Source organism: Chelonus insularis, unplaced genomic scaffold (assembly GCF_013357705.1).
Source record: "Chelonus insularis isolate UGA/USDA-ARS -01 unplaced genomic scaffold, ASM1335770v1 scaffold_362_pilon, whole genome shotgun sequence".
NCBI classification, from domain to species: Eukaryota; Metazoa; Arthropoda; class Insecta; order Hymenoptera; family Braconidae; genus Chelonus; species Chelonus insularis.
In genome coordinates, this window is record NW_023276793.1 from 990,210 (window position 1) to 1,006,390 (window position 16,181).

The following is a 16,181-nucleotide window of genomic DNA, read 5'->3' on the forward strand; positions in this document are numbered from 1 at the left end:
GTATAAGTAATTTACATTTATACAATTTTATTTGTGTTAAGAAATCGAATTTTGTTATTTTTATTAAAGAAAAAAAGGACAAATGTTACCTTTTATATATGTATATATAAAATTATTTTATTTGTAGTAATTTTATAATAGCATTACTTAGTTGATTTTATTAAACTTTTTTTATTTTAATAAAGACCATTTAAGTTGTTCTTTAGCGGATTGGAGAACCTAAAAGAGAGTAAAGACATTTATGAAAAAACTCGTTTGATACATTACAAAATTGAAGGAAACAACTTACAAGTATTGACTGTGCAAATACAGAAGGCAAGTACAGAAAAACGTGTGTCAAATAAAAAAAAAATCATGCAAATGACACAAATAATGAGTAAACACTTGTGTATTTTTATTATTGATTAGTTATCATTTTCCTCACCTGTGCAACTGTCTGTTCTCCTAATGGAATATCATCTGTTCTCAATGCAACTCTTTGAACAACACTGGCAGCGTCAGCATCAAGAATTATACTTAAATAAAAAAATCTATTAAAATTGACATCGTTCAAAATAATGATAATTATTTTCAACTTACCCTCCATCACATATTTCATCCATGGCAAGCATTACTATATCCAAACTGTCTAATGCTGCTCTTTTTTCCACATTTCTTCTCAAAATTTGACTTACCGAATCATAGAGGCAGTTTAAAACACTCATTAAAATTAACTATAATAGAAACATTTTTAGTACTCAATAAGAAAATAAAGTTTTTTTAATTAAAAAAAAAAACTAAATATTCAATATTTTATCATTACTTCATTTTCATGCGAGCTTCCCATTACGTAGAAATAAAGATCAACATTACTCCGATAGACACAGGTTAATCCATCAAGCATAATTATTTCAGTATTGGAACGATGAGTTTTATTAAATAGATTCTTCTCAAATGTTTTTTGCTCTTTAGCTGTTGGAAATATATTTTTATCATAGTATTTTGCTAATATCCTGTTTCCATCGTTGTCTAAAATTGCTATTCCTTTTATTGTATAGAGAGTTGGTTCCTATGAAAGAAAAATTATAACAATAACAAAGTCAAATTCAACTACTATCTCGATAAATAACAACAATAAAATTTTAATAAAATTAATTTTGCACAGAAAAACTTAATGTAAAATTATGTACGTGAAACTTCATATTGTCTGAATCAGTTTGAACCATTGCAGAGAGGTTATGGTCATTAATTGTCGATAAGTGCAATCGATTCATTCTTCAACAAACATCAATACACTGCTTTATATTATATAAAATTTATTTTAGACTTTTGAACTTTTACTAATTATAGATAACCTACTATGTTTGTATAGAGTAAGAAATATTTACCAACAATTGTCCGTCCATGTTTACGTTTACCATCAAACGTGTCAAATGGCAGCTAAACACAACGTTAGTCAGTTAAACAGTTAAATATCAAAAAAATCAATTGTAACAGTTCTTTATCTTTATTATTATTATAAATCACATGTAAAATTGTCGGTATATAGAGGTAATGTATTTACATTCTATTTACAGAATTATTTTATTAATGAAACATTATAAATTATCTATGTGCTGCTTATCTGAATAATCAGTTAAGTAGAAGCGCTAAATTCAATTCTAAAATTAATCAAACCATGATGATTGATAAGATGTTTCATCTTATTTTGATTTTAATGGTGAAAAAATTTTTCTAAAAATTTCCGGGCCATTCCATTTTCCTCTAAAAATGAAAAAATTCTTGTTTTGGAATTTTAAGTAAAAAATTTATCATTAAAAATGGGAAATAATCACAAAATAAACTTACTTCAACATGAAATTCCAATAAAGAAATGGAAAAAAGTATTTTTTCATCATAAACATGGCCCAATATTCGTTTTTCTGATTAATTGGAAATGTTTCCAATGGTTTAAGATTGTAATCGAATTCTGCTAAAATACACTTGTTACGTCCTGTTACAAGTGGACATGATGCGTAACCATTGTATACAGCTGTCATTGGTTTTCCAGACAAATCATTCATAATGTTATCATAAAGAATCTTTGACTGAGATGCTGAAATTTTATTTAGTCCTATAGCTGTTAAATTTGTTCAAATTATTCTTTTGAGATAAAATTGATTTACCAATTGCTGCCATTGTTTTAGAATTTGGCGTTGAAGTACAATCTCCAATCCCATAAATATTTTTATACGTGGTATGTTGAAGAGTATGTGGATCTATACTCAAGAAACCTGCTGAGTTTGTCAGCTGTGTATGTTGTTTCAAAATTTCTGGAGGACCCATTGGAGGACAAACATGTAAAAGCCCGTACTAAAAGAATGATTTCTACAATATAGCCTTATTAATGAAAAACAATTATATGTATTATTGTTTTACCTTTTGAATAATCAATTCATTTGGTTTATTTAAATTAATAAAAATAGCTTCTTTACTATCACCCCGTATTTCACTTAAAACTGTTTGAACGTTAACTTTAATATCACGATTTTTACAAACATCCCAAAGAGCATCGGCATATTTTTTTACTCCAAAAATATTAGGAAGAGCTGTATTATATATAACATCTATATCTTTACGAAGATTTTTCTAAAAAATTAAATGCGATACATTAAAATGAAAATTAATATTACTAGCTATTGAAAGTAACACATACGTCTCTCCAATATTCTTCAGCAAGATAAGCTATTTTTTGTGGTGCACCAGGACATTTGACTGGAGTATTTGGAAAAGTAAAAACACCAGGACCTTTTTGGGTATTTTGTATTTTTTGGAAAACATCATTCACTGTGTCAGAACCATAAATTGAACATACTTGTGCATTTGGATTTTTCAAATTCTCTACTAAACCTGGAATCTATAAAAAATCAAAGTAATATTAGTTATTAAAAGTATCATGTATTAATTATCGTTAATGAATAAAAAACTTTCAGCATTATAATCGTATCCAGAATAGAGGCAAATTCCAGGAATATAATGAAAAGTTTAATGGATAAAATATCAATTTGAAGCAGCAACTCTTCAAAATTATTTCTTTCTAGAAAACAATTACGTTGGTTTTTTTTGAAGTGGTAAAATATGATAAGAATATCTTACTCAGTATAAAGATTATATTTAATTAATTAAAAATAAATTAAAACGTAATGATACCTTGCTCCAATATAATTGCAATCCCATAGCAACAATCATTATTTCGTATTCAATAATAACACCACTGCTAGTAGAAACTCTATTGACATCTGGTTCGAAAACAACAACACTGTCTTTGATCCATTGGGCTTTTCGTGGTAAAACATCGATCATCCTTTTCCTTGAAGATTTAAAAGTTTTTAATCCTCCACCAATCAATGTAAATAGTGGTTGATAATAATGAATCTTTAAATAAAAAAGTTATATTGAAATACAATAAATTTAATTTTGAAATAATGAAGTATACATAAAATTATATTTAATAAAACTACCTCATTAGGTTCAAGAACTAATACATGTTCTGGTGGACTGTTAAACCTATTTACTAGTTTTGCAGCCATTGTACATCCTCCTGTACCACCTCCAATGACTAAAAATTTGCACCTGAAATAAATAAGAATGATTAAATTTTTTACATTTATAGTGTTAATATTAAATATTGTTGAATTTTTATTACATATGATGAACGTTTCGTCTAATAATCTCTTGAGATCGATTAACTGTCATAAAAACTCCAAAATGTATAATATTCATATTGATGTTAGTACAGTTGACTTTGAAAATGAATAATTATAAAAATGATTACAGTAAAACACTTATGATTTACTTTGATATGTACACAATTAAAAATGAAATGATGTACTTAATTCATAACAAATCTTAAAAGTTTGATAAGTTATCTTTCACTTAAGAAAATTAAATTGATAAAAATTACAATTATCACTTTCTAAAATTAATATGTTGATACATAAATATATTGCATAAAATTAAAATTATTGTATAACTGGTGAAAAAGTTCAAAAGAATCTTAACTTAACCTGTACACTAGTTTTGTTTTCATTATTTTTTAAATTAAATATTAAATGTTGATCACAATGAATATTTAATTCATTACTAGAAAATTCAATTAGAAATTAATGAAACTAAAAATAACATCATTTTATAAGTTTCCACAACTATGGAAGATTTATGTGTGTACACTCGGTGTCATTAATGCCTGGTTCATCAAAAACTTTGATACGATCCGAGCAATTATCAATGGAGTAGTTTTCTTTCAAACAGAGATTCCACATCTAAATTAAGGCTGGGCTGAAGTCAGAAAGGCGACTGATTCCCCCTATCCAAATACATGGGATCGGGAAATTTCTAATTTCTTCGCCAATTTACAATTATTTCTATAAAATTAGGTACCAAATTACAGAGGAATTAATGCCGGAATGACGTAAACAATAACTTCTTGTACGTAGTGAATATTTTTATTGAAAAAATTAGAAAGAATAATGAACAAATTATGAATTGACTTGCCGCGCTTAAATTCCAAGATGGCGGCCACATCATTCAGATGAAAAATCACTAATTATTCTATTTTTATACGTTTTTCGCCCAAAATTCGTGTTTGCATCAGTCCTTGCCACCTGTCTGAATGTCAAAAAAATCAATTCATAGTATAAAATTGAATAATTCAGAAATAATTAGAAATCTTGTATTCCAGATGATATTCTCCGGAAAATTAGTTTGAAAAAATTCCGATAGGTGACAGCATTATGCTCGCAGATGACCTCAGTTATCCATATTGAAAAAATGCTCAATCCGTATCCAGAACTGATGGTGCCCTGCATTTTGGCGAGTAAATTCTGTATGTGTGTGTACGGGTAATATATGTATGTGATGTAAATGTAGTGTGTCACACTACAATGCCCTACACTTTGATGACTATTGCAGTTAGAATAAATGAAAATGATGATACTCATTTAACATTAATTAATATAATACCTGCAAATAACTTCAAATACATATATTCATCCATTATTATTATTTCTATTAGGTATAAATGTCAACAAACGAGCTCAATTCCAAGTCTACGGATCGAAGCATGTAGTTTAAGATTAATAAACATGAAACTTTGATTGGAAATATGCTGGCTTTGTGGTTAAAGCACCAGACTTTTATTTTGCCGAGCAGGGTTCAATCCTGATCTCGGCCAATTTTTTTTTTCCTTTTTTTTTAGTGGAATTGAATGTAATTATAATTTTAATAAGCCAAAATTGATTCTTTATAAGAATTTAAGTTTTTTTTTTATAATTCTTTTAATTAATGAACGCTGAGGAAGAAGACATTCGAACAGGGCCATAAGCCCTTTTTTAGTACAGTTATATAAATGTAAAATAAGCTGAGGGTGAGGAACGAGTTACTACGAATTCTCTTTTTTAGAAAATGTTGTCTCTAAAAGACTATAGGAATTGATTTTGAACTTATACAAACAACCAATTATTGTATTTATATAAAATTTTAATGAAAAAAAAAAATTGGCTAGGACTGGGATCGAACCCTAATCGGTAAAATGAAAGCCTGGTGTTCTAACCACACAGCTATCGCATTATCTCCGACATCATGTTTATGTTTATACGTTATATAATGCAGGCTTGAGTACGAAAGGTGGGGATAGAGCTTGCCAGCGAAGTGCCGGAATTCCTCACGGACTGTTTCAACTACTTCTGAATATTTTTTAATTGTTTAAAAAAAAGCTACGCTCATAGAAGTATATTTAAAAAAATGTTTATAACCCTTTTTAAAGATTTTCCGACTCAGCGTCAAATAATTAAATGGATAAATTGAAGAAAAAAAAATCAAATCGTTGTAAACGATTACTTTTGGCATATTAATGTTGTAAAATAAGACTCAATCCTACTTCTGACACCAATATAAAATAAGACTCAATAACAACTTCGGAAAATTAGAAAATAAAGAAAAATGTTTATTAATGATTGACAGCAATTAATTAGCAGAAAGAATCCGTGCGGTCAACTCAAGTCACAGTCAAAAACTGAAGATAAACAAACTCTCCCCTCGTTGTTATAAACAATCTAATCGTCAAGCAATCGTCGTTAACTAACAAACTGTCGTTAGTCTAATAGTCATTAGATGGCGACATACAAATATTTAACGATATTATAATTACATGAATTGAGGTTATGCGATTGATTGATAATAACCACCGGTTTTTTTTTTATCGAAGTCATAATTAAATACTGGTCAGCAGTTTTTAATAATTAAATTTTAATTAAATATCATAAAAGTATCTCTTGCTTGTTTGTTTGGAATAAATTATATTGGTTAAGTGATGGAGGAAGATACAAATATTTTGATAGACGATAATCTAACCTCCGAAGAGGTTAGGTTTTTGAATAAGCTGGATGGTGAATTGATCGGAGATAAAGACAATTTTGATATAAGCAAGAGGAAAAAAAAGAAAAAAAAGAATAAGAAAGATGATGAAGATAGTAAAAGAAATAATAATGAAGGTGATAGTCAAATAAGAAAAAGTAGAAGCAGAAGCAATCTTAGATTAAGATCTAGCAGCGAGGAGTATAGTCAAGAGGATCTGGAGGTATCGACTGTAAAGAGGAAGAAGACTGAGATAAAAAATGTTGAGCTTGGTTAAACATGGACAAGAACATTTATGTACGTGGTTTTGATGTAATGAGGAAAGACAGAGTTGCTCAAGCTGGTGGTGGAGTGGCCATTCTAATCAGGAACGGATTTAAGTATCGGACAGTTAATAACATTTATGATTGTAATGGTAAGATAGAGATCCTTGCTGTAGAGCTTTTAATTGAAAAAGAATGGTACCTCTTTGTTTCTTGTTACAGAGCTCCAGATGCTTGCATTCGTGAGGCTGAGTGGATACGCTTCTCCGATCAGTTTGGGGTTAGATCTTTTGTAGGGGGTGATTTTAATGTCCATCACTATTTATGGGGCAGTGTTTATTGTTGTACAGTAGGTCATTTAGTAAGGGAAGCCTTGGATGATTCGGTGCTCGGGGTGCTCAATGATGGGAGTCCTACTTTTTATTTCAAGAGGAGAGACGCTATGAAGTATGACAGTTTGGATTTATCCTTTGCGGATCACAGAACTTTTGCATCATATGACTGGAGGGTTTTGGACGACTCTTGGGGAAGCGACCACTTTCCTATTTCCATAATTCTAAATAAAAGACCAGATTTTGGAGGTAAAAATCACATTTCATATAGGATTCATAACGCAAGAACTGATTGGGCTGTATTTGATGATAATATCATGAATAATGTGCAAGCTTTTGAAGAAGTTGTGAGAAATGAACGAAATAGTACGCAAGGCAAATATAATGATTTTGTTAACCTTTTAACTCGATGTAGTTTAGAGGCTACCCCACACAATCAACGTAGTCAATCCAACGCATGTAGGAAAAATAATAGCAGGTCAAGGGTTCACTCATCAGCAGGTGGTTCTTCTCCATGGTGGAATAGGGAGTGCGATAAGCTCCTCAGAGTTCGGAGAGCAAAATTTTTACAAATGAAGGCAAGATTTTCATCAGATAATTTCGTCGAGTATAATAAGGCAAAAGAAAATACTAAGAAAAGCTTAAAGAAAAAAAAGAAAAATAGTTTCATCGGGTTCTGTGAGTCAATTTCAAGAAACACTAGTCAGTCTTACATATGGAAGAAGATAAAAGCCTTTAAAAGCAGATGGAATTGTTCTTCTACGGCACATCAGTACAAAGAGAAGGTTACTAACAACGCAAAAGAAGCAATTGAGCAGTTATGTCCGGCATGGTGTAAAGGTGAAGGTCCAGATGTAGAAAATACATTAGGAGATCCGTTTCTGGATCTAGAGTTTTCTAGGCAAGAACTGGATGTGGCTATTCATAATGTAAAACTTAAGTCGCGTCCTGGCATGGATGGAATCGACTATGTAATTCTTCAAAGACTTCCGTCATCAGTTCGTCAGGTCTTATTGACCTTGTATAACGAAATTTTTAGTTCGAGAGAGTTTCCTGAGGATTGGAAAAATTATTCGGTATTTTTTATACCAAAAGCTAACAGTGAGAAAGTCAGACCGATCTCAATGGCCTCTTGTCTACTTAAGACACTTGAAAGAATGGTGAATAACAGACTGGTCTGGTGGTTAGAAACCTATCACAAACTCTCGCCTTATCAATTTGGTTTCAGAAGACAGCGTTCCACTCTGGATAACTTATCCATGTTGTATGCAGATATTACTAATTCATTCGAAGAAGGAAATTGTTTAGCTGCGGTGTTCTTAGACATCAAAGGAGCGTACGACAACGTGCTGGCTGAAGTGTTATTAGATCGTCTAAAGAGTCTGGGCATTCCTAGTAATACCTTAAATTTCGTATACAAGATTGTAAGTCACAGAGTATTACACTTTAAATTTGGTGAGTTGTCAGAGAGAAGAGAGGTCTGGAGAGGACTGGCACAAGGTGGCATTTTGAGTCCGATTTTGTATGCAATATATACCTCACAGCTTCATTGGACATTGACGAACGGAAGTAAAATGGTAGAATATGCAGATGATGTGGTGGTTTATAGTTCGAATAAGGATCCAAATGCCTGTATCAAATTGTTGGAAGAGTCGGTGAAAGAGGTGTCATTTGTTCTTGAACAAAGTGGCCTAGAGTTGTCTCCTAAAAAATGCAACCTATGCGTGTTCAGTAAAAAGAAGGAAGTGAGAACAAAAGATTGGTTTATGAAGATATATGACAAAGTGATTATTGATGTTAAGTTCGCTAAGTTCTTGGGTATCGTTTTCGACTCAGGGCTCACTTGGGAGAAACAGATAGAGGACATAAAGAAAAAGTGTGCCAATTCTTTAGCCATTATCAACTATCTTCGATCAGTCTGGTGGGGAGCAGACCCTACAATTTTATTGAAGTTATACAGAGCACTAGTCAGATCTAGGATAGAATATGGGTCGTTTCTGTTTTGCCCTTTATCAGCTAAACTCAAAGTAAGCCTGGATCGGCTTCAATTCAGCGTGATTCGGTCAGCTATGGGATACAGAAGATCGACACCTTGTAATCTTATGTTGGCAGAAGCCAAGGAGATGCCACTGTCGCTTCGGTTCAAGTATTTGGGACTTAACTATGTCTCAAAAGTATTTTCCATGAGTAATCATCCATTGCTAGGTCAATTGGAAGCTTTGAAAGATTTACGCGAGAACCCTGTGAGAATAAATAAATTAGAGGAAACATTACTAGTTAGTTGCTACAAAGAGGTTGAGCCAGTGGGTCACTTGATTTTTCAGTCAAACAGACCCTGCGGGTATAGTTTCTCTTTTGAGACTTTATTACCAAGATGTGATATTTCTTTCAAAGAAGGTTTAGAAATTAACAAAGCTACAGATAGGAGGAAGACTTTTGATACTCTATTCAAGGATGTGTGTGATCAGACAGAATGCTGGTTCACTGATGGTTCGAAGGGCAAAGAAGAGCCTTTTGTAGGTTTCGCTACCTACAGGCCGTGGGATAACTTGGAAGGTAGATTTAGGACCAGCAGATTTGCTTCAGTGTTTACAGCAGAAGCAATGGCAGTGTGGCAAACATTAAGCAGCATTCAAAATAGCTCGAACACAGATTTTGCTATTTTTTCGGACTCTATGAGTGTGCTAAAAGCTCTAGAATCAATAACTAAACCTTGGAAGAAATCGTATTTAATATTTTGTATCAAGAGTCTACTGCTCAAGTTAGAGTCAGAGAATAAAAAAGTAAGATTTTACTGGGTACCCGCGCATAAAGGAATTATCAACAATGAAATAGTGGACAATCTGGCTAAGGAGAGTATCAATAAGGGTAAGGACTGTGTATTGAGCATCCTGGTGTCGGACTTCAGGGCTTTCTGGAAAGATAAAGTTAGAAAGGAGTTCCATGAATGGTGTATTGAAACTAGTAGCGTCACGGGTATTCATTATTTTAATTGTTATTACAAAAAAAGTAGATACCCTTGGTTTCACGAATGCAACTTCAGGAGGAGATCGATAGTTTCTATAAACAGAATCCGAAGTGGTCACACTTCGTTAGCCACTAGTCTGAACAGGTTTAATATTATTTTAAGAAGTACATGTGTGTGTGGAGAGTATGAGGAAGATGATAATCACATATTTTGGCAATGCCAAAGGTTTGAAGAAGTAAGAAAGTGCCTTCTTAGAGATTTAGTAAGATTAAAGTGTTTTCCCCCTTATTGTATAAAATCCTTTTTATCTTCCATGTCATATGGAATTGTTGAAGCGCTAGCAAAGTTTATCAATTCTATAGAGGTGTTTATATAAGTTATTCTATCTTTATCTTTATCTATATATAATTATTATGAATATTCCACTAGTTAAATGGTACAAAAAAAAAAAATTAGTTTGTTAGTTTTAAAGCAGTATTATGTAACAATATAACTTATGTTTTCGATTTAAAGTTACCGCCTGATATGTTCAAACAACAGTTTGTACTACCATATAAAATAATATTTTTCTATAGTGCATATGAGTACTTTATATATGTATATTTTTGTAAATGTATGGCATAAAAGGGTATTAGTCAGTGAAGGGGGATTGTCCCTTCTATGACTTCCACCCAGCCCGCCTTCTAGTGGAAGGTGTAACAACTGCTGAATAATATTATAATTACATACAAATCTAATAAATAAAAAAGAAAAAAAAACTTTGCCATGAATGGGATCGAACCCTACCCGGCAGAATGGAAGTCCAGCGCTTTGACCGCAGAGCTATCGTGTTTATAATCTAGCCATTTATGTTTGTAAATTATAAACTGAAGGTTTGGGCACAGAGAGTGGCGGTAAAGCTTGCCCGCAAAGTGCCGGAACTCGCCGCGGATTGTTCAAACTATTTTTTATTGTTAATAAGTTGTTAAAAAAGGCTATTATCAATGTATTTGTACAAAAAAAGGTTAATGGCCCTGTTTAAATATTTTCTCATTTGGCATGACAAAATTGCAATTACATGCAATTTAAATAAAAAAAAAATTCAGGCAGTCGTGGGACTGCCGATAGAAGTGAAAATGGAACTATTAAGTTAAGACTAATTGAAATTATATGCAAAAATTATATGAAATTTTATATGTTTTATTTATTAGTTACACATGATGGGTTAAACAAATCATGGACAAAATATAAATACAATCTGGTTGAAATAATAATTAATATACAATTATCTTAATTATACATAGTATTTATATTTACACGAATTTCAATGAATTCAAGTTTGAACATTATTTTCATTATTTACATTATTGTCATCATTAATTTCGACAATACTTAGATTATCTGTTCGTTCAATCATTTCATTGTATTCTAAAAAAGATACAATAGGTTTATGGTAACTGAAATAAGAAATAAAAATGTTGATGGGCCTGCAATTCGTGAGTTATGAAAATTTAGGTCGTTATACCTATCCAAAAAACGTTCAACGCGCACATAATACAGTCAGAAATAGTCGATGTATTAGTGTATACGTGTACACAGGCTACTGCGCGTGCGCTAGTCTGGCTCTCCATAGCTATAGATATACTATTATCATTAGCATGTCGGTGACGCGAGCCGAGAATTTTACCCTTTACCAGAGAGAAGTCTTCTCTCTGGTAGAACCAAGAAAAGAGTGGTCTCGATTTGGTGTCTAATATCACGTTCCCATAAGAATTTATTAGGAGGCGGGAGATTAGATTCAGATTTGATTTTTTTTTCTTCAATTTATTCATTTAATTATTTGACGCCGAGTCGGAAAACCTTTAAAAAGGGTTATAAACATTTTTTTAAATACAGTTCTATAGTAGAACCAAGAAAAGAGTGGTCTCGATTTGGTGTCTAATCTCCCGCCTCCTAATAAAATCTTATGGGAACGTGATATTAGACACCAAATCGAGACCACTCTTTTCTTGGTTCTACTATATGAACGTTTTTTCGAGCTTTTTTTCAAACAATTTAAAAATACAGTCAAAGCTCGATGTAGTCAACCCATAAAATCTTGTCACTTTTAATGTAGTCACCATTCTTCTCCAATGCTTTTTAACCCGACTCTCATTACAAATATACAGTACCGGACATAAAGGCTGAGTGATTTTGTATAGGAGAGTATAGGGAAATCGCATGTATAACCTTCAAAAAATTAAACACCATTTATGTCCGGTACTGTATCTATCTCTGTCTATCAGATGTTCTTTTCTGCGCATTGACATGCGCAAAGAGTCAAATATAGTGTTACGTCCTGTTGTTCGTTTCGCCACCAGGCGCCGCTGAAGCATCGACTCAAGATGCGGGAAATGTTTAAAGGATAAGAATGAAAAGGTGATAATAAAATAATTGTAACAAGAGGTTTGAGTTTTAGTTGTGTGCTCTATTTGACGGCTGAAGTCGATCTGCTCATACAGATTACATCTCCTTTGTTTCAGCACTCTTGCATCCCCACTCAATATAATTCAATTCTCACGTTTAGCTCTCTTTATGATTCCGAACTTATCATTATTTTTATTTAAGGGGTTGATTGAGGAAAACAACTTATGGCGAAGCTTAAAAAATCTCTCTCAGTTTATAAGTATTAAAAATTATTACTATTTATAATAAACATAAATATAATGGATAATGAACAGCTCAAGTATTTTTATTTAAGCATCAAGTACTTTCTGAATAATAATGTTCTGTTATTGCAAATGTAGAAATTAGGATTTTTCCTCTTTTAGTAAGGCAAATTATTATTGCATTGGTTGAAAAGAGGGCGGTAGTGTGATTCAGTACGACATTACACCTTCCCCCTTTACAATAAAGTTATTACCAATAATAATAACTTTATACACATACCTTTATCAACGCCGCGAGCAATTCGAAACATAAATATATGAGTATATATGTATGTGTGTATATATATTTAAACGAATGTATGAAGATATGGATTTAATTTTACTGGGTGAGTCTACATTCTTCTTTCTTTAATTAAATTACATACTAGGAAAGCATACATTTTTTTTTATCTTAAATTTAAAATCTAGGTTTTAAATATTTTAATTCCTATGTCTACGATAACGTACATTTTTTATTACTGCTTATTTTCTTTCACACAGATTTTTCATAATAACGATTCATCATTTGCTGTTGTAAGATCTTGACGAATGTGAGTGAGTTTCAATTTATTTAAATGGACTACTTTTCTTTTATTTCCTTTTAACGCTAACAACGCATTTAAGGTACCAAGCATCTCAATAATTTCATACGGACCGTCCCACTGTGCATCAAATTTAGATTCAACTGGTTCTTTAAGCAAGGAAACGTAATCTCCGGCTTCAAAATTTACCGAGTTCAACTTCTTATCATAATATGTTTTAGACCAAAGTTTGGCCTGATTCAAATTCTTTGCAGCTTTAGATTGGGTAATTGAAACTTTATTAAATAGATCATCGAAGTACTGAATGTACGTCGTAGGAATTTCTTGCACAGCAAACTCTGTAGGAATACGAGCTTTCCTTCCAAAAATTAATTCATGAGGGGTATAACCGGTTGACTCATGCACCGAGGTGTTATATGAGAACATTCCAAACTTGATCCATTGGTCCCAATCCGCTGATGTGCAATAATGCTTCAGATATTCGGTAAAAACATGATGAGCCCTCTCAAGTGATCCCAATGATTGAGGATGGAAAGATACAGAATTTATTTGTTGAATTTTGAATATTCAACAAAACATTTTCATTACTCGACTTAAAAAGTTACTGCCCTGATCAGTGTGAATTACCCGAGGACACCCAAAACGTGCAATAAAATTTTCAGCGAAAGCAAGGGCGATAGTCACTAAATCTATATTGGCTATAGGAATCGCATCTAAATATTTAGTGAGATTATCTTGAATAGTGAGTAAATAACGATTGCTTCTAGTAGTTTGAGGAAGTGGACCTACAATATTCATTTGAATTTTATCAAATGCAGCCTTCGGGGTATCTGTTATTTTCATTGGCTGACGAGTTTTAACTCGCGCTAGTTTATTTTTCTGACAACTCTCACAATTTCCTACAAATGCTTCTACTTCTTGCTTCATATTTTTCCAGAAGTATTTTTCCCTTAAACGGTGGTATAGTCGAGTAACTCCCGGATGACCCCTAACTGTTGACTCATGATATTCAATTATGATTTTATTTCGATTTGATTTCGGAGGAATCTCGATTTTACCTGTTCACACGGTAAATGTAAATTCCGTATCTGAATATACCTTTTTGATGTTTTGTTCGATAACTGACCAAAAATTTGGACTCAAATCATTCGTACTTCTTATTATACAAGCAGTTTTTAATTTTAAATGATCAGTAAGTTGTTTTAATGCTAAAATTGAATTTTGAACGTCAGTAAGGATTGGATAATCCTTACAAGTTTCTTTAATAACTAAATGAAGGAGGTAAAATTTATCATATGCAGTACCTAAAGTCTCACCAAGCTTCCCTTGACTCTGAACTAACTCTTCAATCGTAAATTTGCCCTGTTTGAAAAATTCTTTACTTGACCCGGATATCAGAGTATAGGCTGAAGTAATAAAATGGATAATATTATCAGCTCGCATACTTAATTTGTCTTTTGTCTGCAAGAAAATTAGTTGGTTTTTATTTAGGCTAGGTTGAGAACTTGAATTGCTAGCTACATCATTCTTTTCTATGGCCAGTGTAACGTCCTGACGAACTCCACTTAGATTTTAAGTTAAAGAAAATAAATATACCATTACATTTATAACTTTAAGCAGACAGTTTTACAATCACCACCAAGTCCAACGCACATGTACGTGCAGCAGGCGAAAGCCAATGCGCACGCGCTTGGACTTAGTGTCTAGCAATTTAGTCGTATAATTTTAAGTAATAACCAAATTGATTCCCTGACAACCCAGGGATCTTTTTAATAAAACTTAATCATACCATTAAGTTAAAATTTAATGTTTTTATAAAATTTCTACACAACTTGTAGTTTTAAAAAAAATAGGATTAAGGTTGCCAAGCGGCAAGGTCACTCGTCACCGCTAGCGTGGCGGAGTAGACGGGGGCCTTGAGGCCGGCAGAGTGGGGCGCACGGCTAACAATACCTTCTCGCGTTTATGCTCTCCTAATACTTCGCGAAGAGGAGAGCGACTTTAATTATTAAAAAAATCAATAAATATTAAATTGTTACTTGCCGATTTTTGGCAGGTATGTTCTTCATTAGCGTCCCTATCACATAGGACCTCAAAAATCCCCTAAATTTTACATTTTATATTTTCGTATAGGGATGCATGTGTATGCCAACACATACACGCCCACCAACTGATGCGCGTTATCACGCAGCGTCAGGCAAAAGTTTAAACAAAGCGAGATGTGGATTTGTTAACCGAACGTTCCCAAAACAAAATTCTAAGTAATTAGTGATAAGTAGTATTAATGTAACAAAAATAATATTTTGTTACAAATAGTTAAAAACGCGAGGAACCGCGTTATTTTTGGCGTTAAAAATGCTAACAGCTAAGAAAACTCATAAAATAAGTCAGGTAGGCGCGGCGGCACACCTGTATCTGGACCGCAGCGCCTGAAAATTCATGAAAACCTGAAAAATCATGAATCATAAAGAAAACAATTTGATCTTCTAGAAAAATATCAAATGTACGAGGAGAAAGCCGACGTCAGCGATAAGGCTCAGGGGGCTCGACGTTGTCAAGTCTGCCCGAAAAGTCCTGACGTTGCACCTGTATCACCATGGATACAACAACGTCGAGCGCAAAGCTCCCGAGCCGCCGTCATTACTGACGTGATCTTTCGCCTCAGTCGATCCGCAAATCTCAAAGAGTGAACTTGTCACTCCTTGCGAGGTATATAAATTCATTGTCAATAATAAAACCCTCAAAAATATCCGTCAGTAGTTTTTTTTTCTACTCACTATATCCTACCTCCTCTACACCCATATGACTGAGGCGCAGTTAATAAAACGCGTGCAGTCATTCCTATCTTTTTCTACGCTACGTTTTTGAGTTTGTTGCTCGAGGCGCAGTTTGCATAACGCGTGCAAACAACATTCCATAGCGGAAACGTTCCTTTTTCCCCATTTTCCTAGACTCTATTTGCCTGAATTTATTTATCTCACAAGTGCGCGAATTTTTACATTTCGACGTTTCTCTAGAGTAGTTCGAGTGAATCGTAT

At 32.8% G+C, this 16,181-nt stretch overlaps 2 protein-coding genes across 3 annotated transcripts; both read right to left on the minus strand.

Moving 5' to 3' along the window:
- Window positions 1–85: 85 nt before the first annotated feature.
- zetaCOP (COPI coat complex subunit zeta) lies at window positions 86–1,525 on the minus strand. Of its 2 annotated transcripts, none has more exons than XM_035094352.1 (5): window positions 1,368–1,525; window positions 803–1,048; window positions 580–713; window positions 425–515; window positions 86–219 (listed from the first exon to the last, which is right to left on the minus strand). In XM_035094352.1, the coding sequence occupies exons 1-5, from the start codon at window positions 1,398–1,400 to the stop codon at window positions 172–174; spliced, it is 552 nt and encodes a 183-aa protein (XP_034950243.1). In that variant the 5' UTR covers window positions 1,401–1,525; the 3' UTR covers window positions 86–171. The 2 variants fall into 2 exon arrangements, with proteins under 2 accessions (XP_034950243.1, XP_034950241.1); XM_035094350.1 differs by lacking the exon at window positions 1,368–1,525 and adding an exon at window positions 1,170–1,328.
- An 80-nt stretch (window positions 1,526–1,605) lies between these two features.
- Sqor (Sulfide quinone oxidoreductase) lies at window positions 1,606–4,317 on the minus strand. Its single transcript, XM_035094349.1, has 8 exons — window positions 3,665–4,317; window positions 3,480–3,591; window positions 3,169–3,393; window positions 2,675–2,875; window positions 2,398–2,607; window positions 2,145–2,331; window positions 1,828–2,074; window positions 1,606–1,743 (listed from the first exon to the last, which is right to left on the minus strand). Exons 1-8 carry the CDS (start codon window positions 3,739–3,741, stop codon window positions 1,683–1,685), a joined length of 1,320 nt encoding a protein of 439 aa, XP_034950240.1. The 5' UTR covers window positions 3,742–4,317; the 3' UTR covers window positions 1,606–1,682.
- Window positions 4,318–16,181: the final 11,864 nt, after the last annotated feature.